Genomic DNA, 26,904 nt, shown 5'->3' with positions numbered 1-26,904 from the left:
GTGCAATTTTCTCCATTGTGAAGTAAACATCAATGAGACAGAGTGGTAGATGTTTTGTTTAGAGTTGGACCTGAAATAAAAACATTTTGTTACCGGCCAACACATTACAGGTAAGGTTTAGTCTATAATATCATTACCTCACTACACATCCATGTACATTTTGTACTTGTCTTCAGAATTTAAAATCATCTTATGGGGGAGGCTGCCAGGTTCCCGTAGAGAATGGGTTAACTTCTTTACAAGACTGTGAAATAATAGCAATTTTTTTATAACAGTGAGACAATGACCCCGTTTACATGAGCGAAAAGGCCGGCCCTTATTTCAGTGTAAACGCGCAAAAGGCCAAATGCGGGGCCAAAATTGGGAGGTGGTCTTGGCCGCAGCCGAGCTGCGGCCGAGCCCGACCTTTTCTCAGTGTAAACACAAACTGGGCCAAATACGGTGCCAAATTTAGTCTGGCTAAATGTCGAAAACTAGTATAGTTTAAAGGTGGTTTTGTCCTGCAAAGGATTTTTCCTTCGGCGAAGGCCTTTGCCGAACGGCGACTTCGTCGCCACGGAATCCATTTGACAAAGGGTCTGGAAACCAGACTATGCCAAATTGTGTTTGTTTACAAGCAGAGTGCCACTACAACAAAATATTGGGAGGTTTGAATTAAAAGCCTGGGCCAAGCCCGGCACTGTAAATGGACAGAATGGCGGGGCACGGCCCCGCAATTGAGGCCGGGCTCGGCCGCTGCTCGGCCCAGCCCCGCACTGTAAACGGGGTCAATGTCACTATACAACGTTCCTCTAGTTTCACACAATGTTTTTCTTTGAAATCTTTGGCTGAGATGTGCAGAAGCTGATTATTAACCCGTTTAAGACTAGTCTGGAGTGTGTACTCAGGTTGGTGTTTATAATGGGAAATGCAGTTTGTAGCAAAATCAGTCCGTCCTCTACGGGTTAAGAATCTGTGTAGAGTAAATTTGATGCATGTGAGTGTGAACTGTCTCTTTATGTCACTGTTTCTCTCAGCCCTTTGTTTTATCTCTTGTGATAGGATCCATTCAGTGATGAAGGCTGCAATGAAGTACGGGGCTGCTTCTTCTGTGACGGAGCAGCTGGAACGAGGGTATCCTGGATCCCCGATCCGGAAGAGAATGCCATCAATTTTACCCTTTGGGGGAGCGTGGAGGGCAATTCTGCTTATGTGGCCGTTGGCATCACTACTACTCAAAATATGGTGAGTATATTTGTACACCGTAGAGGTTTATTACTGTGCTTAAAGGGGATGGATAGTAACTGATCAGTGGGAATCAGTGGAAATGCCGGGGGATGATTGTTCCAGTTCTTGTGGGATTCATTTAAGAGAACATTATATATCTATTCTTGTGTGGTTATTGTATTTGCTTCAGAATGGTCTCATATTCAAGTAATGGGCAGTTTAATGGTTCCAGGCTGGCATGCCTGTACAGTGACGGGGCATTAAACTGCACATTACTTGAATATGAGACCGTTCTGAAGCAAATAATTTTCACACAATAGACATACAATGTACTCTTAAATGAATCCCACAAGAATTTGAACAATCATCCCCCAGCATTTCCACTGATTCCCACTGATCAGTTACTAGCCATCCCCTTTAAAGTGGTATTTTTCAGTGACAACTTCAGGCCAGGGATGTCCTGCCACTGTGTTGTTATTTGGTGATTAGGTTTGAAATGCACAAACAGATATACTGCATTCTTACCACATGCTGTCATGTCTATGCTCTGAAAAGGTCTCTGAAGCCCCATTTTAATGGGATCGTACAGTTTTGGTTGAGACCTAATTTCAGGTTTCTAACATTTTTTTGGTGAGATAATGAGAAACCTCTTATGAAATATGAAAGAGCATAATGATTCCATGAGGAATTCAACATTTATTTGATGAAAATTGGTTTTGAAATGGCTGAGATATCCAAAACAGAGCGATTCTAACAAGTGTGGGACCCACACTTTATTACGATCGCTTTGTTTTACTTTTTTTTTGGATGTTTCAGTCATTCCAAACCTGATTTTCATCAAATAAACTTTGAATTCCTCTTAAAATGGTATGCTCTGTACTATTTCATAAGTGTTTTCTTGGTATCTCGCAAAAAGTTAAACGCCCAATTCTCATCTCCACCAATACTGTACCATCCCTTTAACAGAGTCTGTCAAACTAGAGTTAGTGCGGCAACTTGAATTTTTGGTTTGATTTAAGACTTATCGATTCTCTTCATTATTATGTGCTAGTAATTCATGTCTTTATAATTTGGTGTATCACAACATTGTTATTTCTAGGACCCCTCTGGAAAACAGCTGTGTTATGACAAACATAGCTTAGTAGGGCTATCTTTCTGTTCATTTTATGTACTATTTTGTTTATGCAATGATTATATGTAATGTGACTTTTTAACTGAAAATAAATTCAAATCAAATCAAATCAAACGTCCGGGTAGCATCAGGGTAATCTTTTTTCACCCTGCCTGTTAAAACTGTCCCCTCAAATGTGGCTCTGACGTTGTCGCTGTAACTTTTGCCAAATTCTGCCCTAGCATTACCCGGACATTACCCCGTCACTACCCTGTCAACCTTGGCCAGTAATAAGTCCAGTAAAGCATCAACAGCTCTAGCAGAGAGATTGTGTTCACTCAGCTTTGATGGGGAGTTATTGATTCATTTCTTTGGAATGGAAGGGTTATCTTACTGTCTCTGTTCCCCTCTATAACTTCATGTAGTTGAGTGGCGACGTCTATGCATGCACCTTGGATGCAGGGACAGCATCCTTTGGGCGATACTGGACACCTGCTGTGGGAAGGGCTGCAGAACCACGTACATTGGTAAGACATTTATAGCATACAAGCAGCATTTCTGGTAGTATGCCATTTACCCGCCCTATTTTTGCCATCTTTTGTGAGGCCAGACTTCTTTTGCTAGGACTGGGCGTATCCAGTTCACATGGGCACGCCCTCTTTCTGAGTCGATTTGCTGAACCTTTGTTTACTAAGCCTACGTACTTTGTAAGTCTATTTGTAATAGACCTCCACAGGTAGCCCTCTTCAGCCGTAAATTTGCACTTAACCAGTTCCACACTCAATTTTGAAATCCTGTAGACTTTATACACAAGCCACCAGGTTTTTGTAAAGAACGGGTTAACAGAGGCCCGGGCAAGTAAGCAAGGCATTGCTTGTCATGTGTGAGGGTGTGTGTGTGTGTGTGTGTGTGTGTGTGTGTGTGTGTGTGTGTTATCTGTCATGAAATTGTCCATTTTGTATCATCCATAAGCTGTTTACACTTGTGTCTTCAGATCCATCTTCAGATTTTGACCAAACTTGTCATGAATCGTTTGTTGAGGTAGGATAAGCATTGTTGTTCAGATGGTCCAGGTGGCCCTGTGAGGTCCAAAAGGTCCCAAACTGTGAACCATTCTTTCCCAGATCAAAAAGTAGTTTGTTTGTTTGTTGTTGTTTTTTGAAGTTCATGTTTGTAGGCTCTTTTGAAGTTTGAACTTGTGTGCGTAGAATTTGCACTTATCAAGTTTTTGAACAAAGTTCTGATTTTGCTTTTTGATTTTATATGGTCCTTTGTTTATATGCTAAATGGCCCAAGTAAGGTATTGCAAGCACTCCCTGTCTGGCACCACGTGTGCAGCTTGTGTATTACTTTTTCGTGTTTTCATCATCTTCTTGAAAACTAGTCCCCTGGATTTTGATCAAACTTGACAGGAATACATCAAAGGGAGAGAAAATGATAATGTGGGCAAATTGTGGTGGTGCCCAATTAGTTTGCAGGCGTAAACCCTTGTTGGTTGTAAAGGAGTCTGTGCCAAGACTACTATATGCACCACTGGCACTGTCCCATACATAGGCCCTGTATTGTAGCTTCTTCCTGGGAGAGGCTACATTGCCAGTGCAGTGGTGCATGTAGTAGTCTTTGCACAGACTCCTCTATGACCAACAAGGGTTTGTGCCTGCATACCAGTGCCCAATAGAGAGTGCTGAAAAATAGGTCCCATGGAGACCAAAATAAGCCAAATAAGCTGTTTAGAAATTGCTTTCAGTGTGCTTAGGTCTGTGCTGTAGATGTATTGTGATAATAACTTGGTGTGACTTGCAACTGAGATAAGAGGTATGAAATCCTTTGTAGCATCATTTTCATTTGGAAAATATAAAAGGTACTGTATGCTCTATTTTCTTACCATCTATTAAGATAATTCTTGAACCTCTTCCATGTTCCATCTCTTCTTTTGCCCGACAGAAAGGAGTTCCCGACTTTCAGGCAGAGGTCGTTGATGGGGAACTAAGATGCCAGTTTCGCCGCGTCATGTCTCTGAATGATGGGGATGCAGAATTTTACGATGTTAGCGGAAACGAAACCATATCCTATCTCATCATGGCTAAAGACGACGAGTTTGACGGTACGTCTGATCTTTGTAACTTTTGACCAACTTCAGAAACTGTGCGCCACATTCTTTCAGTGTACAGTGACTCTGCATGCTCCAATGTTAATAATGATGATGATGATGATGATATTGATTATGATAATGATAATGATAATAATAATAATAATAATAATAATAATAATAATAATAATAATAATATTAATAGTAATAGTAATAGTAATAATAATAATAATAATAATAATGATAATGATAATGATAATGATAATGATAATGATAATAATAATGATAATAATAATAATGATAATAATAATAATGATAATAATAATAATGATAACAATAATAATAATAATAATAATAACGATAATGATAATGATTAAAAAAATAAATGATAATACACATTTATATGATGCCATCTGTCTAATCTCGTGCAAATTCACTAAAGGCTGTGTCACACCTTTCCGGGCAAGCCTTGCGTGCGACTTGTGAAGAACAATTTTTACTACGCAGAGGTCCCTGCAGATGACCCGCACATGACAGTACCTAGCACGTATCTCACCTGTAGTTGCCCGGAGGTGCACACGCAAATCTTTTTACCCGCAGCCTTGTTTAGGCCCTGTCACACCTTTCCAGGCAAGCTACGTGGGCTTGTTGTGTGTGGGGATACTCCAGCATACCGGACAATTTCTGAGGGCGAACAAGGATTTGGGCGAGTCAGTGCATGTGTCTTACTTGCTGGACGCGTCTACTTAAATTCTACTTGCGGGTATACTGTGTGACCTGTGTGCCAGGCACGTGGGGTTGACAACTCAGTGAAGGAATTCCTCTGAAGGAATGGCACAATTAAGTCCCTCAGAATGTCATTATCTTAGCCGCATACAGGGACCGCGAAGTACCTGCGTGGGAGTTGCCTGCAAGGTGCTGCCGCTAAGTAAGGGCCTCCTACTGGCGTTCTGCGTGGACCTCTGCGTGCAATCCCCGCACCTCACCTGGAAAAAGTTTTGGTCATGCTCAAAACTTGGCTGCAGGTAAATCGGACTTGCATGCGCACCTCCGGACAACTACGGGCGAGATACGCGCTTGGTACTGTCAGGTTTGGACCAGCTGCAGAGAGCTCCGGGTAGCAAATTTGTTTCCCCACAAGTCAAGCTGCAAAACTTCCCCAGATACGGTATGACAAGGCCTTGAGCATGCTCAAAACTTGTTGCGAGTGAACCTTGGGGGTTCGCTCGCAGAGTTACCCGCAGAACACCAGTAGGAGACCCTTACCGGCAGCACCTTGCAGGCAACTCCAACACAGGTACTTTGCAGTACCTGTAAGTCCCTTGTAACCGAAAAGTGGATCGGTTTCAAAGCTCTCACGCAGGTCACACGGAATACACGCAAGTAGAAGGTAAGTAGCATGCGTCTAGCAGGTAAGACAAAAGTGCGAAATTAGCAAGCATTCTTGTCCATCCGTGGAAAATTCTCCTGTGTGCTGGAAAATCCCTACTCACAACAAGCCTGCGTAGCTTGCCCGGAAAGTTGTGACACGGCCTTAAGTTTCACTTTATTGTGTGATATCCAGTATTGTATGACAGAACTTACATAATATTTTGGAGTAAAATTTCGTGTTATATTTTCCTTCTTGATGCACAGGGGGCCTTGGGTTCCATGGAAGTATGTTTTGTACTTCAGGAGAACTTGTCTTAGCCCAGACCTTCTCCGCCGAATCAGAGGAGGAAAGTCCAGTTCTGATGCAAGTCCACGGTAAGCAAGCTCCGTCAGGGGTCAAAGGTCAGAAGGAAACAGTTATGAGTTGCCAATCTATCCCCCATTCAGATGGTAGAGAAATCTCTCTTGTAGTCTTTATCATAATCCGTAGTACAGGTAATCATGATTGTAATCAAGATATTTCTTGCTTCTGAAAGCAAATTATTGTAGTCACGATATTAGAATGCTGATTCACAGATCGAGGTCCGGAGATGTTTTCATATTGAACCTGTCGTAAAGGACAACCTCCAAATCATGATTTTAGGAGATGGAGCTTATTGTGACCTTATTTTTATTTACGCCCGCAGAGCTCATGGAACATAATGCAATATGTCTGCCCTGCATGAGCTAGTGAGCGCTTTGTGAGTTTGATTGACAGGTCATGAAGCTTGTTCCTCCGAAGCGTAAATCAAGATAACAATCATGATTCATAAACATGATTACAACAGAGATTTTTCTATCATTGGAAAGAGCTTTTTCTTTTTGCGTCCGAGCGTCTGAACATTCCATAACTCAAATCAAGATTACAATCATGGTTTATAATATATGATTACGAGAGAGATGTTTCTAGTGTCTGAAAGAGCTCTCTTTCATTTGAACCCTATTCTGGTCACATACTATAGTGTAATTCTCTTGGAAAATTATAAATAACAGCTGATGTATGGCTGATCCTCAAAATGGCAACATAAATTAATAGATTTGATATAGTGTTTTTTTCTCAAATTGGCAATGTAATTTTTCCCTGTTTTTGTGCACACTAAAATCTAATCAATTCCATCTAATCTTTCCCCAACAAAAATTATACAATGTAAATTTTAGAGTTACCAATTTGATATTAAAGGACAAAACAATCAGTTAGGCAGCAAAAGTACCCCAGAAATTGATAGGTTGAATTTTTAATGGTGCTCAAACCAGTGCAGTACATGTATATAAAGAGAGTTTGGATGACTGCTAAATTGTGTAGTTAGTATATTACGTGTTAGAGGGTTAGCAAGTAAGGTCAGACGTCATAAGGAAAGCAAGCCAAATTAATGATAGTTAACAGTGGGTACTGCGTGTGAGTGCACTTTGGTAATAACATGGCTCCCCGAAGATCACGGGACCAGTCTTGACCAATCACAGCCTTCAAAACTCATAAGCCGAAAACGAGTTGGCCAGACTCTCTTTATATACGGTACTGGCCCAGACCATCTGATGGTCGTAGAAGGACAAGTGTGTTATCTGACTTCTCATCTTGTTGAACCAATGTAGGTTGCCTCATGATCATTGCCTGGATGGGGTTTGCCAGCATCGGCATCACGGTAGCTCGCTTCTTCAAGCCGATGTGGCCCAACAGCACACTCTGTGGAGAGAAGGTCTGGTTTTCGGTAAGTTCCATGGACCCACTAGCCATAATTCCTTTGTACAGACATACACTGCATTGTCCTTGTTCTTGTTTTTGTTTGTTTGTTTTTTCCTTGTTAGAGTATCCTAATGCAATCTCAGTGTAAAGGTTGTCGTACTATAGCAGCTTCTGTTATCATAAGACAGGCCCATTGAATAAGGCAGTGACTGTCCAGTGTGTTACCTGGCAACATTTTTAAAGGTACAACCCTGTGAATGCATACCATGTGCACTAGTCCACATCATGTGATTATAAACACACTCTAAATGAGCTAAAAAAGGGAAGGTGCAAACATGCATTGTCAGCTTGGGTGTAGAAGCAAGTGTGTCCATAACGCCGGTATTCGTTTACGACTCGATTACATAATACCCAAACGCAATATATTTGGGTTACGATATGCATTGCGGAGTATATAGATGTATATGCTTGTGTGGGTGTATGAAAATATGTGATGCATGTGCCAAAGTTTTTGCCAAAGGGAGGTGTACGCTCTATGTGAGGTGTAAAACTGTCGAGTGTGTTCAAAAGTGTAATTGTATCCGTTCTTATTTGTATTACATGAATGTTTTAATATCTGACGGTTTTTTAATGTTATATCCGTGCTTTGGAAATTGAGTTATGAAATGAATAAGCAATGTTACGATGTTATCACATGATTGCATCTGTTCCGTAATGTAAGTTAATTTTTTATAAGCAATTTGTATGTGATATTGTTTTGTTATGTTGTATTACTGTATAAACTACCTCAATTCGGCCTTGTTAGGCTGCCATGGTAGTTGTTTTTTAAACCATGAATAAATAAATAAATAAATAAATAAACATGACATTTGTTCCTGCAGCAGTTGCTCCTGACTTATCATCTCCTAGGACTTAGGGTTAGGGTTGGGGTTGTGATAGGGTTTTAGGTTTAGTTTGATGTGATGATTAGGATTAGGGTCAGGGTTTTGTTCGTGGGTGGAATTCATGCTTGGCTTAATAGCATGCAGATCGATACTTCATGGGAGCAATTGTTGTGGGAACAAATTTCATGGAACCAATTACCCCAAAGAGGTTACTGTAAAAGTGGATATTTGTGTGCTGCTAATATTTTGTGCTCGTTGAAGAAGAGTTTCATGTGCTTTTAATTCTGTGGAAGCAAGACATCTAGTCGTGGAACATAGGGCAAGCAAAAATGTTTGTGTGCTTTCATTTTTACATTAGTTCCTGGTTGCGCGAAATGTGCAAAAATTACAACACCGGGAAAATTTCCCCTTTTACAGTGTAGGCAAGTTAAGTTCTAGACTGCTTACTTGCATACCCTGTACAATTGCTCTGGGAGTGCACATAATGAGCACTAGGTTTGCTCCTCGTGGCAAACAGCACTCCTTGCTAGCTTTACTAGCAGTCAAGGAGCAATCAAAGAGTGCAGACATCCAGTACTCCCTGTACAATTGTTTTGGGAGCGTGCAGAGCAAAGTCCGTCAGTGATTACTGTGTTGATACATGTATGTTTGTAAAGTCTTTGCTATGATGAGTCTTGAGCATCATAGACACTCTCACAGCTTACATCGTCTCAACGATGTCTCCTCATTACCAAGCATTCTCACTCCTAATTAAAGGCATATTAATGCCAAGACAATTAAAAGGGCACTTCTATGTCTCCTTATGATTACAGAAGTTTTACATAGTCCGCCCTCTATAGGTAGTGAGTATGTAACTTCATTAGTTTGCTCAGACAGCATTCTGTGGTTGTTTGTGCACTGCTGCCTGCCTGGGGGATTTGGTTATCTTGTGATTAATTTCAAGATGAAAGGAGATTAAAGAAGATTAAAAAGCTCCTGTCATATCACAGCTACCCAGAATGCATTGCAAAGTAGGGTTGTAAACCTGTGGCCTTGATGATGGTTATGAGTATGAATTTAACAGTAGCATAAGTTTCACATGTATCTTCCTTATCATTAACCCAATTTGAGATGACTCCTGTAAAGGTTTGGATGAGATTGACTTGCCCCATTTCATGAATCTCAACATATTTCTCATGACAGATACATCGGACCTGTATGGTGTCTGCATTTGTACTCTTCATTGCTGGCTTCATCATCATTTTTGTCCACGTAGGAGGTATCATAGGTTCAGATGAGGTGGGTAGACTCTATTCTCTTCTTCTTTTTCTTTTTTTATCATCAGTGCCGCAAGTTTTGTAAAATAAAATGCTGGCTGAATATAGATTCAAAGTCCACTTATGTGAAGAGGAATTCAGAGCAAGAAAATTGTTTAGTTTTTGGTAATCTTTCGTTTCCCCCAATATATTCCAATTAAAAATGCAATGCACCAATGGACTTAAATATAGATGTCTCCATATCCACGCCTACTTTATTTCAAGTCCTCATACAGTTTGAAAGCAATCAGAAAAGAATTCTCTTGATAAAAGTTGAGTTGCAGTTATTGTTCGTAAATATTTATTAGTAGATTTTTAGCTCACCTAAGTGAGCTACAGTTTGTATTGCGATCGCTCTTCGTCCGGCATCCAGCGTCCGTCATCCGTCGTGCGTTAGCTTTTTACATTTCCATCTTCTTCTTGAGAACCCCATGACCGATTTTCACCAAATTTGGCAGGTAGCATCCCTAGGGGGATAGGACCTCAGTTTATTCAAATGGGCACCATGCCCCACCTGGGGGCCCCCAAGGGGGCCCAAACCCCCCAAAATTAAGGAATCTTAAAAAATCTTCTTTTCTAGAACCAGAAGTGATACAGCTAATTTGATACTATGAGTTAGTTCATTGATGACTGTAGTTTCAAGTTTGTTCATGTTGGAATCAAGGGTGCCCCCCTTGGGACCTAGGGGAGGGGGTGGGCAGGGGTCCTGATGGGGGCCTACATTGGAAATTTTCATCTTCTTGAAAACCTCATGATGAATTTTCACAAACTTGGCAGTTGCATCCTTAGGGAAATAGAATCTCAATTCCATCAAATGGCCAACCCACCCCCAGTAAGGAATCTTTAATGATTTTCTCTAGAACCAGAAGTGATTGAGCTAATTTAATGCAATGAGTCAGTCATGACTGTTGTTTCAAGTTTGTTCATTGCTGGAACGGGAGGGGGGATCCAAATGCAGACCTAAATTGTGCATTTTCATCTTCTTGCTGAAAACAACGTAATGGATTTTCACCAAACTTGGCAAGTAGCATTCCTAGAGGCATAGGATCTCAAAGTGTTTGAATGGGCAGCATGCTTTCCTTGGGGGCTTCAGGGGGCCCAAACCTCCTAAATTAAGGAATATTCAATAATGCTCTTCTCTAGAATCAGAAATGATTATGGAGCTTAAAGTATTTTTTTTTCCAAGCTACATAGTCCAACCTTCTATAAAGTACAATGTGCATGTACTTGGCAGGTATCTTTACCAGAGTGATGGCATATGTAAATGGACACCATGCCTCCAGCTCTCAAAGCTGCCCCGGCCCCAATGTTTCATACATTGTTCTCAGGTAATTTAGAGTCTGCAAGAATACCTGGAAGGTGAACTTGCGATACTCAGGTGAGCACGAGACCCCCGGGTCTCTTGTTCTGTCATGTGATCAAAATGCAGACAAAAGAAGCCATTTCCATTACGTGATTGAATTTGTCAGACGCAGGGAAAACTATTTCCGTCTTGAAGTTGAATTGTAATTCTGAAGACAACTATTTATTTATTTTGGTCTTTTACTCCACAAATAATGGCAAAACGTACATTAAATGACTTATACTGAACATCAAATTGTATGTTTTGATCTTAATACAGTGTATGCAGCATAAGAATTGATTTGAATTGAATTGAATTGAAATATTTGTTATCATCTCAGCAAAGACCATCTTTGGGGTCGTGCAATTCAACAACTTCTTGTCATACCAATGTCTAATGCTTTCCATCTTGTCTTCAGCCCCCACGGAGATTCGCCCACACTATCTGCGGTATTCTGGCCACTGCCTTTGGTGTAATCAATCCCATCATGGCCATATTCAGACCCCACCCTGGCACTGAATAGTAAGTCAATCTCACAAGCACATAGTCATGCTTTAGAACATATTTAGGATGCCTGAATATTTGTGTTTTCATCTAGAGCACACTCGCCATGTACATGTACTTGGTCAGAGTTTGGTCAGAGTTCGGATCAAGCAAGCAAGAAATCTAGAGCATTAGAGCAAATTGCAGACGATTGATGTCACCCAGGATATTGTATTGTCATTTGAACATTTTTTGTTGTTAAAGGTTTAGTGGGCATCTTATGTCTCAAAATGATTACTTTTCCATTTGTCAATTTTCCAAGGTTTGCCTTCCTAATACCTCTTCTTGTGATCTCCAGAGATAGAGAGACAGACAGAGACAGACAGAGACAGACAGACAGACAGACAGACAGACAGACCGAAAGAAAGAAAGAAAGAAAGAGGTGTGAGAGAGAAAGAAAATGATAGAGGATAAGACAGAGAGGGGGAGAGAAATGAGAGAGAAATGCAGCAAAGTTTGATTGCTTTTAACATGAATAAGTTGTGTTGTCTGCCCATACAGTCGACCAATCTTCAACTGGGCCCATTGGGCAGTAGGTCTACTGGGATACAGCCTTGCAAGTAAGTATGATTTACAAGTTTGAAAGGGATCCACTCTCTTGATACTAAAGATTAACAAACAAGCACACAATCTGGTAAAACTGTTTTCATAGGTTTTCTTTCTGTTTTCGTAACATTAAACAGAAAAATATTTTGATGTCTTAAATCCTTGTATTTCAATGATCATTCATAAATATGACTTGTTAAGCCCAGGACACAAGTTTCATTGGCACCAAAAGTGAGCAAAGTACTAATGACAAAACAACACACAGTTGACTTGAAGGTCAAAGGGCTATACAGTAATAGTTATTGAAATTAAAGTACAGTTGAACCTCTCGTATCCGGCCTCCCTTTATCCGGATCTCTCTATTATACGGAGGCAATCTCCCCGTGATTTTTTTGAATAATTACGGGAGGAAAGGGGGATTCCCAACTCCTTGAGAACTGCTACACAAACACACATGAATTACATATTACTTCCAACAGGATTAACATACATTAGATCAAATTTCCTTCCAAATTGCTTACCTTCAGACATTTTAACATCCCCAAACATCCCCAAATGTAACAATGAAAAGGTTGCAGTATACACATTACTTCATGTGGTACTACAATGGGCTACATCAGTACATGTGTATGTATATGTACATGTATAAAGTATTGAGTCTCCCGTATCCGGCCAAATCCCTTATCCGGATGAGCCCCGGTCCCGACTTGTCGGGATACGAGAGGTTCAACTGTATCATATTTGAGCCCGTGCCCATTACTTTCGCTCTCAAAGTCTAATAGCAATAAAATGTTGTACAACGGATTGAAAAAAAAAAAGAATATGCCAGACAATTATTTGAATAAAATGACAAGAGTGAGAGTGGAAAGTGAGGATCATCAAACGTCACTGAACTTTAGACCAAAACTTTGTTTTGCACCGTAAAGTCAGCTCGCAAAGTTCAATAGGAATATGAATTCATGTGCTGTAAAGAAAGATAGAAAAAAAAGGAGCAAAAACATACTCCCTGTCATGAATGCAGTCTCCTAGCAACGTTGATGTGCGATGTTGATTGTAGTAAAGGACCTTTTGATTCTGGTTTGTTTGGTTGCTGGAGTGGGGAATCAACAGTGATCAAGTTTAGTTAAGTTATGGCCACGTGACATTACTTAACGAAAAGATAGGCTGAAAGTTTCAATCCTCTATGAGTAGCCCATACAATGTAGTTTAACTCTGTGTAGGTGCTCTTGAAAGTTAGCACTCTAACAAGACATCTTAGGGTCTATGCTCTATTCACAAGGGGACGTCGCCACTTGTAGTGTAGCATCGTGTGGACATGATAATCAACAAACTAAAAGACAGCTTGATGCAACTGCATGGACTGTATCGCAGCACGTCATCGGGTTTATTGCTAGAGCTGCATGTATATATTTCTTCTAGTTCTGTGGTTTAATCATCGAGTAGGACGCTCTCTTGAAAATTTAGTCTTCAGGAGTCGTTCAAAACTACAGAATAATCAGAGAAAATTAAAACTTCAAAGATTATAAATGTCTTGTGAATGTGATTATAGATAGCATTTTGAGAGCACTCTCCTCTATCACATCCCACAACACATGTGAAGAAAGAGATCACGGTGATCTTCCCCTGAAAACTTTATCATCCGTCTATTGTTTGCCTTTTTCAGTCACAACGATTGGTCTGGCCCTGGCTCCTGTTGATGATTCAACCATCCTCCTGGGGCTAGAGACTTACACCTTCTGGATCCTCATTGGCTATATCGGCTTCTACACTCTCCTCTGGATCTTGTTTGAGATCCTTCGCTGTGTCTCTGACAGTGCAGGTATGTTCCTATTCTCTCTCTCTCACTTGATTACCCAGTTCATACTGGCAAAAGTTTTCTCTCTTCCTTGGCCTTAAAGGGATCGTACAGTTTTGGTTGAGACCTAATTTCAGGTTTCTAACAGTTTTTTTGTAAAATAATGAGAAACCTCTTATGAAATATGAAAGGGCACGTAATTCTATGAGGAATTCAACGTTTATTTGATGAAAATTGGCTTTGAAATGGCTGAGATATTCAAAAAAGAGCGATTCTAATAAAGTGTGGGACCCACAGTTCATTGCGATCACTTTGTTTTACTTTGTTTTTGGATGTCTCAGTCATTCCAAACCCGATTTTTATCAAATAAACTTTGAATTCCTCTTAAAATGGTATGCTCTGTACTATATCATAAGTGTTTTCTTGGTATCTCGCAAAAAGTTAAAAGCCCAATTCTCATCTCCACCAATACTGTACCATCCCTTTAAACTGTTTCAAGATTGTCTCATACTAATTGTGACTGAACTTAATTAGCAAAATAAGGCAGTCTGATTTGATTCTCATTGAAGGTGATTGGTTGTTTAGGTGATTCATGCTGTTTAAGGCTCAGTATAAAACATACTGCACATTCAAAGCTGATAAAAAGGGATATCCAAGGTCATGCTTTACGATGTAGTGCAGTTGCCCCATCATCTACTGTGTGAACATCACATACAGTGCGTAGGTGAATTTCATTCATATGAAATGGTGTTTACGTGCTTCTGCTACAAGTGCAAAGACAGAATTTGTGGCTACAACGTAGGCAGTATGAATGAACTAGTAGCCGTTAGTCTTTTCAGAATTGGTTGAAATAGTTCAAAGCAGGTTTAAATCAGTGTCCATTCATTTATTCTTTTTCTTTTTCTTTTTTGAAATTACACATTATGGTATACATGTATAGTATCTAAAGAGTTGTGTTGTCATTGGTAATAAAAATGATTGTTATTACGCATTGTCTTCTGACCCTAAAGGTCGTTCAGATGACATTCCCCTGAGTGGTAAGGACGCTGGCCCCCCAGAGCCTGCTGACGCCTCAGAGAATCCTTCTGTAAGTATCCATCTCTCTCTCTCTCTAACTCTTCTTCCAACTCTTGCATTTAGCTAGTGTGTCTTGGTGAATGATGGCTTTGTATGGGAGTAGTTAGTCAATTGCATCACATTTTACCATTTGTGGGACTCTATGGGTGCAAGTAGTGGTAGAGTGGTTGTAGTCACTATGGCCCGAATTCATGAAGGTAGTACAATCTTTATTTGTCCGTGGTTTAAACCATGGACAAAGACCGTAGTTTTGTATGGAGCGCCAAGTGTTGCATGGCCTATTTTGTCACGAAATCTGCCATTTCGTCGACGAAATGGTCATGTCGATTGTACCATCTTCGTGAATTCGGGCCTTTAGCTTGAATTGCTTTGATGTCATGTAGTAAGGACTCCCTCTATAGTTGAAATGGAGGAAATAGTGTTAAAAGACACTAATCTGATGTTACACTGATTCATACATACTTCAACATGTTAATGGCTTTTGTGTCGCTGGTATGTGCACTGTGGGTCTGTCTGGTTGATTAGTGCATGAGCCATTAATTTTTTCTCTATGTATTAGTGGAATATTGGGAATAAATTTCTGTCAGAATTTTTTTTTTTTTCACACAAACATACAGTGTATGTTAGCCTCTTTGTGCTAGTTCTCATTTTTGTGCATGTATGTGTAGCTTCCTGGTGATTGGTGGACATTAGTATATCTATGTATATCAATACAGGTTATGCATGTTTCAATTTTTAACAATTGTATAGCATCTTTCTTTTCACGATAAGTTCCGTATCCCGTAGTGTGTACAGTATCTAGTAACACCACATGTCACCAGTATGATTTACACTGGATCTCTATTATAAACAAATTTCGGGGTACTTTTTGTTTGTTTGATACTTAGTTTCAGCTTTTCAGGTTCATTTCAGGCGACTTCTATCTGGTTATGTGTTCCTTATCTTATCTTCTCACACATGATATCAGGGTTTGAATGATAGTCTAATTTCATGGTCTTAATGTATGGATTACATGTAAAGTTTGATATTTTTTTCTACAGTTTTGTGAAATCCATATAGGTCACTTATGTCTCACCATATTTGGTTGATCATATTCCGTGGGAATATATTTCAACACTTCTTCATACTGTGGGATACATTACAGAAACAGTATCCCAAAACTCACATACATGTGAACAGCATAATATGAACGATCATGTTACACCATCATACATCATTCCAATATATACAATGCACAATTCTAAATGCGCTCATGTCTGTTTTAACTTTCTTAATTCACCTAAACTCACCATTGACATTCTCTGCTAATAATAGCTTTTAAACACACATGCGTTGCATCACAGCAATAATATTTTTCTCCCTCCTCTTTCAGCCTGTGTACAAGTAATATTTTATGCTTAGGATTGCTCAATAATGCGCACATATGCACAATTATTAACTGGTCTACATGCCACATCCATCCAAGACTGATTTCAAACCGTGACTGATCAAAGGGAGTATAATACATTTTGTAGTTTTTTTTTGGTCTCAAGCCCCCACTCCCAGTCTTTCCCACAGAAGTAGCCATGATGTAAATTTGTGGTAAAGTTTTACATTTTTGTGATATGAAATAACCTAAATAGAAATGCAAGCAAGTACATTGTGTATTAATACAGAGTAAGTTGTCTATGGGTAGATAGAAATTGTCAGTGTGTGGCACGACATAAACAACCTTAAGTGTCATTCTTTATTCTTAGCTAGTATGTTAAAACATTGTGTGTTTGTGTGTGTGTGTGTGTGTTTGTGTGTGTGTGTAAATTATATAGTAGTAGTTCATAGTGGATATGTCAAAACTATAATCTCATGTCTCTAGTTGTCTGCCATGGCTAAAATCGTGTGTTTTGTTGAACTTGCAGATACGCTCCTCCCTATGATTGCTTGCAAATTCATTTTCAATAAATAACAGATGAGTGTCACATAAGAGGTTACTGCTATCAGAAACTGTAGTGTTCCATAGTCTGTGTTTTATGTTGTAACTCTCCTTACCTTGTGCACCCATTCTACTGCACAATCATTTGCTTGGCACTGAGCAGGAGAACAAGAATATGAATGCAGCCGTCCGACATTAGCTGTGTCCCAACTCATTGATATTCTATTTAGTCATAACTATCACAATATGTGTATGATGAATTGTTATCAATTTGTTATGTGCTACATGTTTCTTTTTTTCTTTTTTTTAAAGATTTGGCTGCCTCAAGTGAAAATTTACCTTAAGAGTAAAATTTGGCCACTAGAATTAAAGAATTGTAACATTGAAGTGGAAGTGCAGGGAAGCTTTGAATACATTTAGGATGACTGCATAGCCAAACTACAAATACAGCCTATTTCCAGTTACGTAATGATGTACATCTAGTATGAAAACGTGAACAAAAACGGACAGTGACAACAAGAAAGAATGGCACAAACATCCAGATATACAAAGTCTTATTTTCCTATGAATGTCTGGACCAGTATATCATTTGCACGGCATGTATGGCATGCATGCCAGTAGAATGGCTGGTGTTGCATGAGGCAAGAGAAGGTCTCCGTGTTATCTCATCTACCTTGTATGAGAAATGAGATGATGCCCTGGTACAGCATGTTCAAATTTCTTTCGTTTTAATCTAGAATGTGAGTACTTGGGCATAGCCGTAGAAGAACTGAAGTTAATGTTTGTTTGATTGTTTTTCCCACTGTAATGTAGATGGGCTTGACTAAATTTATGTCATATTTTACCACATGCTCACAGTATTCCAGCTGTTAATTTTTAATGGATACACAAATTAACTGATATATTTCTTTCCTGTGTATAACTTTATGTTTTCTTATCTCCTCAAACTCTAATGTACAAATGGTATAGTTTGAAATAATAATGAAGAATCTACACTCTGATTTTAATTGTGATTAATTTAGTATTTAATGAAAAGAGTGATTGCAAATTTGTTAGTGTTCAAGTCATTCCACCGATAGCGCTATACTCATTTTTCTGCTTAAATATGTAGAAGGTCAAACAGCATAGAAAGGTGTACAGATTTGGTTTGTGCTCTTAAACCAAAATGAAAGTTGCAGTACAATTGCTGATTGTGTGGGATGGAATGTGTTCCCTCAAATTGATTTTAGCTATTTGTGAGTCCCCACCCCCCCCCCCCCCCCCCCCATGAGTATGTGTGCGAGATATTATAAATAGAATGTTGCACTCTGCAGGGCCGGCGCAGCGTTTTCAAAAGTGTGGTGGTCCACTTCCGGGTTTCATGAGCTAACAAGCAAAAAACAAACAAACAAACAAACCACGTCGGCTCATCTCTTCTCCCCGTCCACTTCCGGGTTTCTTCAGCTGACAAGCAAAAAAAAAAGGTCCTCAGCTCGTTCTCTCCCCTCCCATTTTCGGGTGTTACAAAAAAAAAAAGGTCTTCAGAAAAAAAATACATAACCTTACCGCCGCCATACTTCAAGATCTCTATCTATATCTATTTTAGTGCCACCTACGTACTTCCAGGTTGCAAAAAGTGTGGGGGCCCAAAGTGATGACACCTTATGTATTCCTTTGTATGGTGCACAAAAAGTGTGGGGGCCCGAGCCCCCATGACCCCCACGGCTGTGCCGGCCATGCTCTGGGATATTTTGTATATTGTACCTTATTGTAATGTTCAGTGTACTTTAAATTCCCTAGGCATTCTGCAGGCTTTTGATTATCTTTGTTCTTTTTGTTTTGTGCTTTCTCTTGCTTTGCTTATTTTCCCTTCACCCCTCGTTCTTGTTCCTGTAGAGAAGTTTCTGCCACCCTGAATCACCCTTCCAGACCACCCAAGAGGTGCAGTACCAACTCCAGCTCGAGTTCAGAATGGATCAAAACTCTCGGGCCGCTCTCAGTCAATTAAAATGATTCTTTCTGTCTTCGTCTAATCTGATATTTAACCACTTTTTGCACTTTGACCAGATACATTCTATTGGTACATTCTAATAATCATGTTGTCAACCATCTTGACATGAATTCTGGGGCTGAATGCACTTCTGTGGCCTGTTTTTTTTTTTTTTCCTTCTGCTTCTTCTTCTTCCTTTTTCCCACCTTTTGTGCATTTGTTTCATTCTTTCTTGAAGCATTTTGCAAACTTGTTGTAAAGTTTCTGTTCACATTTTTTTTTTTTTTTTTGCGCATTGGCTCACAAATGTGTGATGTCTTAAATCTCAAAGTATTAAAGATCTGATTTTTTCTATCCACTAAGGCAGCATTACGGGTGTGAGATTTCAAAGTGCCCTTAGAAACCTAGTGTTGACCCATTCATTATGAATGCATATCTGTACCAATTTAGGTGCTATTGTTTGGTGAAATTGAAGGTCATACGTTGTGTCTCTGCACCAACATTAGGAGAACAGGATTTATTAAAATGAATATAAAGAAAGAAAAAAAAAAGACTCTGCAATTTCTGTTCAGGATTTAAAAAAAAACCAACAACAACATAGAGGAGATTTCATGATAGATTACAGCAAAGTTGATATATTCCAAAGTACAAGGGAGACCAAAGGAAAACACAAACTAAACTTTCATCGTTGTGTATTTTTTTTCTCTCACAGCACTATATCCTTGTTAATATTTTGTCAACATAATAGGATGCCTTCACTTAACGCAATGAACATTTGTATCTTGATATTAGAACAAAGAACTCGTGCCGTTTGCCTCTCTTTATCAAGAAGATACTTTGGGCCACAGATACACATCAAGCACTATGTATTCTCATGTTTTAAAATACATATCTGTATAGTCATATAGACAAAAAATGAAAATAAAATTGCTCACTAGATAAACACTGATTTTATGAGATCAGGGCCCTGTTTTATCAAAAGATAAAATTGATTCTAAATTTCCTTACCACACAGGCTGCCATAGACTTACAGTTGAAATCGACCATATAATCAATTTTAACTCTTCATAAAACAGGGCCATGGTCAACCGGTCAGAAGTCATTGGGCATTGCTTTCCTCAATCTCTCGAGTGCAGGACTTTGGACTTTGTATTTATTCACAATCCATCATGATGCATTCACAGGTACTCATGCCATGAAAAAAGTGTGCTTGTTGAGCCTACTTGGGGGCAACTTTGCTTTGAGTACTTCCAGTGCTCAGTGAAGTACTTTGTACATGCCATGCAACTGCTGCTGAAGAAAACCGAGATGCCAACTCATATATATCACATCTTTCCATCAAACATTTTTTACCTGCAGTGGTGGGAGCTGATTATTGATTGATAATAAAATCATCCTCTCTATCTCTTCAGCATTGGAGTACCCAACCTTTCTTTCTATTACTTAATTCAAGCCAGGAATATTCAGTCTGTTCTAAACCCATGTACCATTATTTATGTCAGAGACCATTTCTTTTGGCTGTGTGCACTATGTCTATCAAATAGGTGTTAATCAGGGATGGATGGATGTAATCGCAGGGATTTAGGTGCAACCATTTGATTGTATTTTTTCCCTTTATTTTATATTTTTAAACATTTGAATATTTATTGTCTCTTCTTCCCCTGCGCTGCCCTCTTGCTGACCTCTAGATAAATTTTTTATTCCCCGACGTCCGGCAACACCAAACAACGAGAGAGGTGCAGTAACCCAGAACTCACTCTTACTATCAATATCCATGCAATGCTAACCCCATTTTACATGACTCCACTTTTTTCGTGACATTGGAAATGTTGAACATTTAACCCACCCTCTGCCGTTACTGCATCTGTCCATTCTTTCTTTCTCCCTGTTTGGGGTCATTAAAGTGCTGTAGCTTTGCTCTCACTCTTTTTCGGCATCGTGAGATCGAGGCTATCGCCAAAATGTTACTGACCAAATGACCAGTACTGATGGTTGGTGTTAATTTCTACAGGGGTGTTTACAGGTTTTGATTTAATGGGGAAATTGTAGACCATATGTGAACGTGAACTTGGTCACATGCACATGCAAAAGAGAGCGCTGCATTACAAAAGAAAAGAAAAGACAAATTAATTCACCTCTTTTTGTGTTACCTGCTCAATTGAATAAAACACCCAACTTAGCATTGATTTGCAAAGAAAAAAAAATGTATCACATGCTTCATTGTGTTTGAGTCCAAAAATTTGGGCATTTTAATTTTTCTTTTCTCACATGATTATGCACAAATCTTCACTTTAATTGTGTTCATGATATTGGCAAAAATAAGAAATGCATGTGTTCTTTATACAATGTACTGATTTTCATCTTTTGCACTTCACCAAAAGTTCAAAGCAGAGAAACACAAAACTTTGCAAAAAATAATTCATTTTGAACAAGTCACAAAATTAAGGATGCTCTTTTTTTTGCAGTAAATGCATTGGCTTTGCATAACTAGATAGTCAACAACAGCAGAGCAGTTTGTCAAAAAACAGAAGCAATATTAAGTTTTATCATCTTATGTCAAATTATGTTTGCCAGATAGATAAATTGGGAGGCTAAAGCAGCACCATTCATTAGAATTTGTAACATCCAACTGCGTTTGATGAAGGCAAAAGGACTTGGCAGCTACAATATTTTGTAAATATTTGCAGCAAATGTATTAAATGGCATTTTGTATTTCCCACATTTCCATAGGTTTTCACAAGTCGCACAAAGCATTATGCAATCTGCATGCAAATGATCATGAAAACAGAAAACAACAGAAGCTTTTGTTTTATGATTCTTATATATCATATTCAAGATTTGGGAGTTCATTGAAGTGAGAGAAGGCCTTCAAAAAATTTTGCGTGAAATCGCAGCAGCATTTTTACCACAAAGACTTATTTAGAGTCAAGTGGATTCTCGATGTTTGATATCCTTCCAAACTGAGATTTCAATGATGGACAGACGTTGGCATATCTCTAGATGCAGCACTGGAGATAGTGTGTTGGAGATTAGAATCTGCATACATGTACTTCATAGTATAGAGCTTTGATGAAAAAAAGCGAACAAGATCACAAGAAATTACAGGTGATGATTTGATTTGCTTTCCAAAAGCTGTTCCACTAGATACAGGGTTGCATAGAAACTTATTATGAGTGATCTTGTGTTCAATGTTTGAAAAACAAAGAGGATACTTCAAGCATTTTTGCTGTGCTTGTGTAATGATATACCTAAAGTATCTCACCTGCCTAAAGGGATTTTTTTTTTTTTTTGCAAAACATGCACTGTATATTTGAAAATCAGTGGTGCCACACATTTGTAGTACACATCATTAAATATTATTGTAAAGTGTTGATCATTCCCTTTAGAAACTGATATTTTGTAAGGGTTAGGTTACTTCCTTGTGCTGACCTGTTGAGAAAGGAATTCTAGATTATTTTGTGATGACACACCATAGTGTAAAACTATTAGGAAAGTACAGTGTGTGAAAAGAATTTCACAAAATTTCATTTTTTGAAAAGGCATTTGAAGAACATTTGACCTAGTTCTTTGTGAAACCCTGGTTAATGTTATTAGCCTTAAGTTTATATCTCAGTGATGAGTCAACAAAATGTGTACTTCTCACGGAATATTCAATTTTTCATTCTCTGAACTGCATCAATGTCTAGGAAATGGTATAAATTCTAAGTGTGAACGTTTTGCATTTTGCATTATAGCTTGGCCATGTTGCATAAAAGTCCAGATCAAATATATCAAAATAAAAAGATAAATCGTAAGTATATGAATACTCAATTCAGTTCTGATTGTCTGATACCAGACATATGTTAGGTTTTTCCTGACTTCCATTTGATCGCAAACATACACTGGGTATCAAAAGCATTCTCTACAGTGAGACTGCAGAGTTACAGCACTTATTTTGCCTGCATTTTACCATTCTGATTCCCCCTTTTTTAATCTCTTTTCTTGAATGCCTGGCTTTTCTCGTTGAACCCCCCTGTTGCCTTGAAGACCTTTGAGCAATTTTCAGAAACAGCAGTTACCATGGCAACCAGGAGAAACCCGTTGTTGTTGCTATGGTAGTTGTCATTTATACCAAGTTCCACAATCACAGTAGATCTGCATTGCCATTGGGTCATGGTTTGATGTTTGTTTTCTAGAGGACGTCCAATGGCTCACTGTGTGTTGCTTACTGTAAGACAAGGAATTTTCACATGTGTGAAACTTTTCTGAATTTTGTGAGGAGCTGAGATATGCAAAAGTAAAGTGCACACTAAAGATTTTGTCTACACAAGGCATTAAATCATGTATGATGCTGTTCACTGTACAAGTAAATTGACTTGTGCTGCTGTTTTACTACATATGTTTAGAAAAGTGCACATCCAGTAATTGGCCAGCTAGTAGCTTGTGTGTTCAGCAAATTCTTTATCACAAGTACATGAGGTATACTCATGATCGTCAGTTCAAAGAAGTTTCATGGTCGACAATTCAAAGAAGTTTCATCCCGCAAGAAGGGCCGTCAGCTCCAAGTTTCATACTGCGAATGTTTCTGGTTTTACAGTACATTTGATTCTTTCCTTTCTTTCAGTTAAAAATGTGCACTGTTCATCTTATTTTTCCCCCTTTCTATCTCTCTGTAACTCATTGTATATTAACTGTATGTTGTCATGGATTGTGTGGGAGACATGCTTACTCTTAAGCCCAGGCATTGTGCTGAGGGCTGGCTTTTTGTCCAAACCCTCCCCCCCCCCCCCCCCCCCCCCCCCCTTTGTCCACCTTTAGCATGTGTGTCACAATGATGGGACAAATTTTTATTCTCTTCTAGGAAAGCTTTCGTGTGTTGCATGCGTGTTTGTCCATACACACTCAAGCACACATAAATACATAACTATAAATATTCTTTCATACAATGTACATTTGTACAGATTCTGCACATGGATACACATATCATACATACACACAAGTGTGCATATTCATATGATATGTGCATACAACTGTACATTGACCCAAGCATATGTCTACACACATTCACACAACAAAATACATTTACTCCTACCTACATATTACATAGTTACATTCATCGGTGCTAACACCTTGTCATTGTCTGTCCAACTTCATTGTGTTTATGTTTATCTACTAGCCTGACTGACTTCTGAAAGATACACATTCAAAATACTGTGACTGCATCCTGTATTTATAAGTCATTACGTAGTATTTGCATGGTATTTAATCTACAGGACTACAGGAGGTATTTGTGTACATTCCAGGGCATGCAACCACAAGAATTTTCAAGTTCGATTGTTTGTTCGGGTTTTTTATTTACTTTTTGTTATTTGCTTTATTTTCTTTAATACTTTTTGTGAGCCGAGAATAGCGTTTGTTGTAACATATTTCTCTGTGTTTGCGGAGGAGGAGGAAGAGAATTGTGTTGTTTAGCCAGCTTCATTTCGTATTCATTGAAGTGTCAAAAAAAAATAGGTTTGCTGGATTGTTTGGAGGAAGGATATAAATGGTCACATATGCTGGTATATTGATCCAGCATTTTTCAGCATGCATACATATGGGTGGAAATCACTGATCTCTATGGAAGAACAAGATCAGTGGTGGAAAGTAGCTGCTTGGCGGAGGTCTGCGCTCTCAGAGTGCGTTTCTAGTTTCCATTGAAAAGGATATACATAATATACTTTGTAGACGTGTTTGTGTATGAGTAAATATTTCCCTGAGAGTAGAACATTCAAGTTTATCTAAAATTGTCAGGTTTCCCAGGTGTGTGGTGTCATCAGACTAGTGTGGCTGATCATGGCAGATATTGTCAATGTTTCTTGTTTTATATCAGATTTTAGCCATTAATCTGTCAAGAATTATATGTCAGTTGGTTGTATGCGATGTGTATAACTGAAGTCATTGTCACAGGGCTCTCATTGCTTTCAGAAATGACAAAAAGTTCAGATTATGTTCTGGGTGATACAAGCGGTATCTTTTCAAGAAAATTTGATATGAGGATCAGTTTGTGTATTTGTTGTGCTCCATGTGTCTGACAACAATGGTCAAAGGTTGAGATCAAATGCTGATGTTACACTTGATCATTTCACACAAAACTTGAAGACCTACTTATTTTGATATCCCTCTGTGCACTAGACTTGGACTGTCACTGCCTGGTAATTTGTATACTGTAAAAGTGGATATTTTCATGGGACTAATTTTTGCGCTTGGCCAGGTAAAAGAAGAGTTTCACATGTTTTGAATTTTGCGGAATCAAGACATCAGCTACGGGAACATATGGCACGCAGAAATACTCACATGCTTTTATTTTCACGCTGGCTTCTGGTTGCGCGAAATGCGCAAAAATTTCAACACCGCGAAAATTTCCACTTTTACAGTATATGGGGAAAATGCGAACAATAGATGAGACTTGTCACTATAAGGGCTGCAGATTGAAAAAGGACAGACTTCTGATTGCTGTACATCCAGACTTTTTGTTGATGTATTTTGACTGTTTCCTAGTTGAATGCATATCTTCTTCAATGTGTTTTATGTAAAGAATTCTGCCCACTCAAGATTCAAGATTAACATTGACTGAAGAATGTGCACATAATTCTTGATGTTTTACACCGTGGACTTGTGTCTGGAGAAACTTTTGGAGCAGTGACATCACTTGGTTACATGGAAATTTATGATATCGGGGTTAAACAGACAAAATGGATCAGAGAAACTTTGAACTATGGGGCAAGAAATGAAAATACAGTCAACTCCATGTTAAGTTGATCATGCATGTATTTTGTGTATCAAACAATTGGAAAGTCATTGAAAACAAAAAGGTCCCAATTTATATTCACAGCCATAAATGTGTTATTCCTCCATTCACTCAGAAGTTAAATATTTCCTGAAAGTCATTTTTTCCCTCAGTCCTTTCACAATCAACTTCCACAGAGATGACTATACTCTGTTAAATGTCAGTCTTCTTTCTACAGAGTCTGTTGTCTTTCAGTCTGTCAGTATGTTTGTCTGTCTGTCTCTCTTTCTCCTACATCTTGCAGGAATTCAATTATGATACCATTCCACACCAGATCACAAGACAGGTCTGAGAATTTGATTTCAATTCAGTGTCAAACTCCCCAAACTTCCCACATTGTGCTCAACTTGTCTTCCCTCACAGGTTATAAAGGCTGACCCTGCCCACCGCTGGATTAACTCATTTCACCTCCTAATTCTTGTAGTCTTAATTGCTTGAATAGTAGGTGTAGCTTTCTCTGAAATTCTTCAAAAGTATCTTCTGTTTCTCACTCACTGTCCATCTCCATGTTGTCCTTTTTGTCTTATTTATGTATCTGTCTTTGTTTCTTTGCCCGTGACTCTTATTGTGATATTGAGGGGTTTCACACTCACAAAAAATCTTTATTGTGGTCATGTTTCTGAAACAGTGTTTCTAGACTTTAAAAAGGGATTACATAGAAATGAGTCTCTTCGCCAAATGCAAACAACATTCTGTACAATAGCCGTGCCACAGACACTATGGCTTGTCTGATCAAATGAGCATCTATCAAAATGCTTACATGCAGGAGTATGTACATGTACACACATACCATGGCAGATTTGAATGTAAAGCTAATCCAGGAACTTTACAATCCTGTCTCTGGCACCAAAGCATTCAGAATAGTAATTTTGAACCAGAATCTGACCACAATTGACCGCAGTGATTTGAGAGACCTGAGTCCAGGTTTACATTCCGGACCACCGTTGATTTCTTCTTAGACATGACATGTATCTAGGAATATGCTAACAAATACATTTTTGTTTAAGTGTGAAAGCCCCCATTGCCACATCTATCTCCCTCTTCACACAAGGATTCTATCATGGCCGTGTGTTTAGCTGATCCCTTGCCTATGCATCTCAAGCAAAGTTTGTTTAACTTGCAATCCTCAACATAAAGGAACCTTCTATTGGTGAAATATTTTGTAAACTTGGTCCCTGAAAGAAATAGAATGAATTTGAATTGCATTTATCTAATACGCAATTACATGATTATACAGAA

At 38.8% G+C, this 26,904-nt stretch overlaps 1 protein-coding gene across 1 annotated transcript; it reads left to right on the top strand.

The window, feature by feature from the left end:
- Nucleotides 1-694: 694 nt before the first annotated feature.
- On the top strand, nt 695-18,880 carry LOC139719430 (putative ferric-chelate reductase 1). The gene is made up of 12 exons (XM_071630844.1): nt 695-721; nt 1,042-1,224; nt 2,743-2,844; nt 4,262-4,421; nt 6,042-6,152; nt 7,407-7,522; nt 9,564-9,659; nt 11,437-11,540; nt 12,063-12,121; nt 13,771-13,926; nt 14,913-14,989; nt 18,764-18,880. The coding sequence occupies exons 1-12, from the start codon at nt 695-697 to the stop codon at nt 18,878-18,880; spliced, it is 1,308 nt and encodes a 435-aa protein (XP_071486945.1).
- Nucleotides 18,881-26,904: the final 8,024 nt, after the last annotated feature.

Source organism: Diadema antillarum, unplaced genomic scaffold (assembly GCF_040938485.1).
Source record: "Diadema antillarum isolate AM-2024a unplaced genomic scaffold, OU_Dant_1.0 scf00000110, whole genome shotgun sequence".
Taxonomy (NCBI): domain Eukaryota; kingdom Metazoa; phylum Echinodermata; class Echinoidea; order Diadematoida; family Diadematidae; genus Diadema; species Diadema antillarum.
This window is presented reverse-complemented; position numbering and strand designations above follow the sequence as displayed.

Bases quoted from the DNA above. Each gene is read 5' to 3' on its own strand.
- LOC139719430 (XM_071630844.1), top strand. From the start codon at position 695: ATGGCGGGGCACGGCCCCGCAATTGAG. The intron at 2,845-4,261 runs GTAAGACATTTA...TTTGCCCGACAG, and splicing joins CTGCAGAACCACGTACATTG to AAAGGAGTTCCCGACTTTCA. The intron at 14,990-18,763 runs GTAAGTATCCAT...TTGTTCCTGTAG, and splicing joins ACGCCTCAGAGAATCCTTCT to AGAAGTTTCTGCCACCCTGA.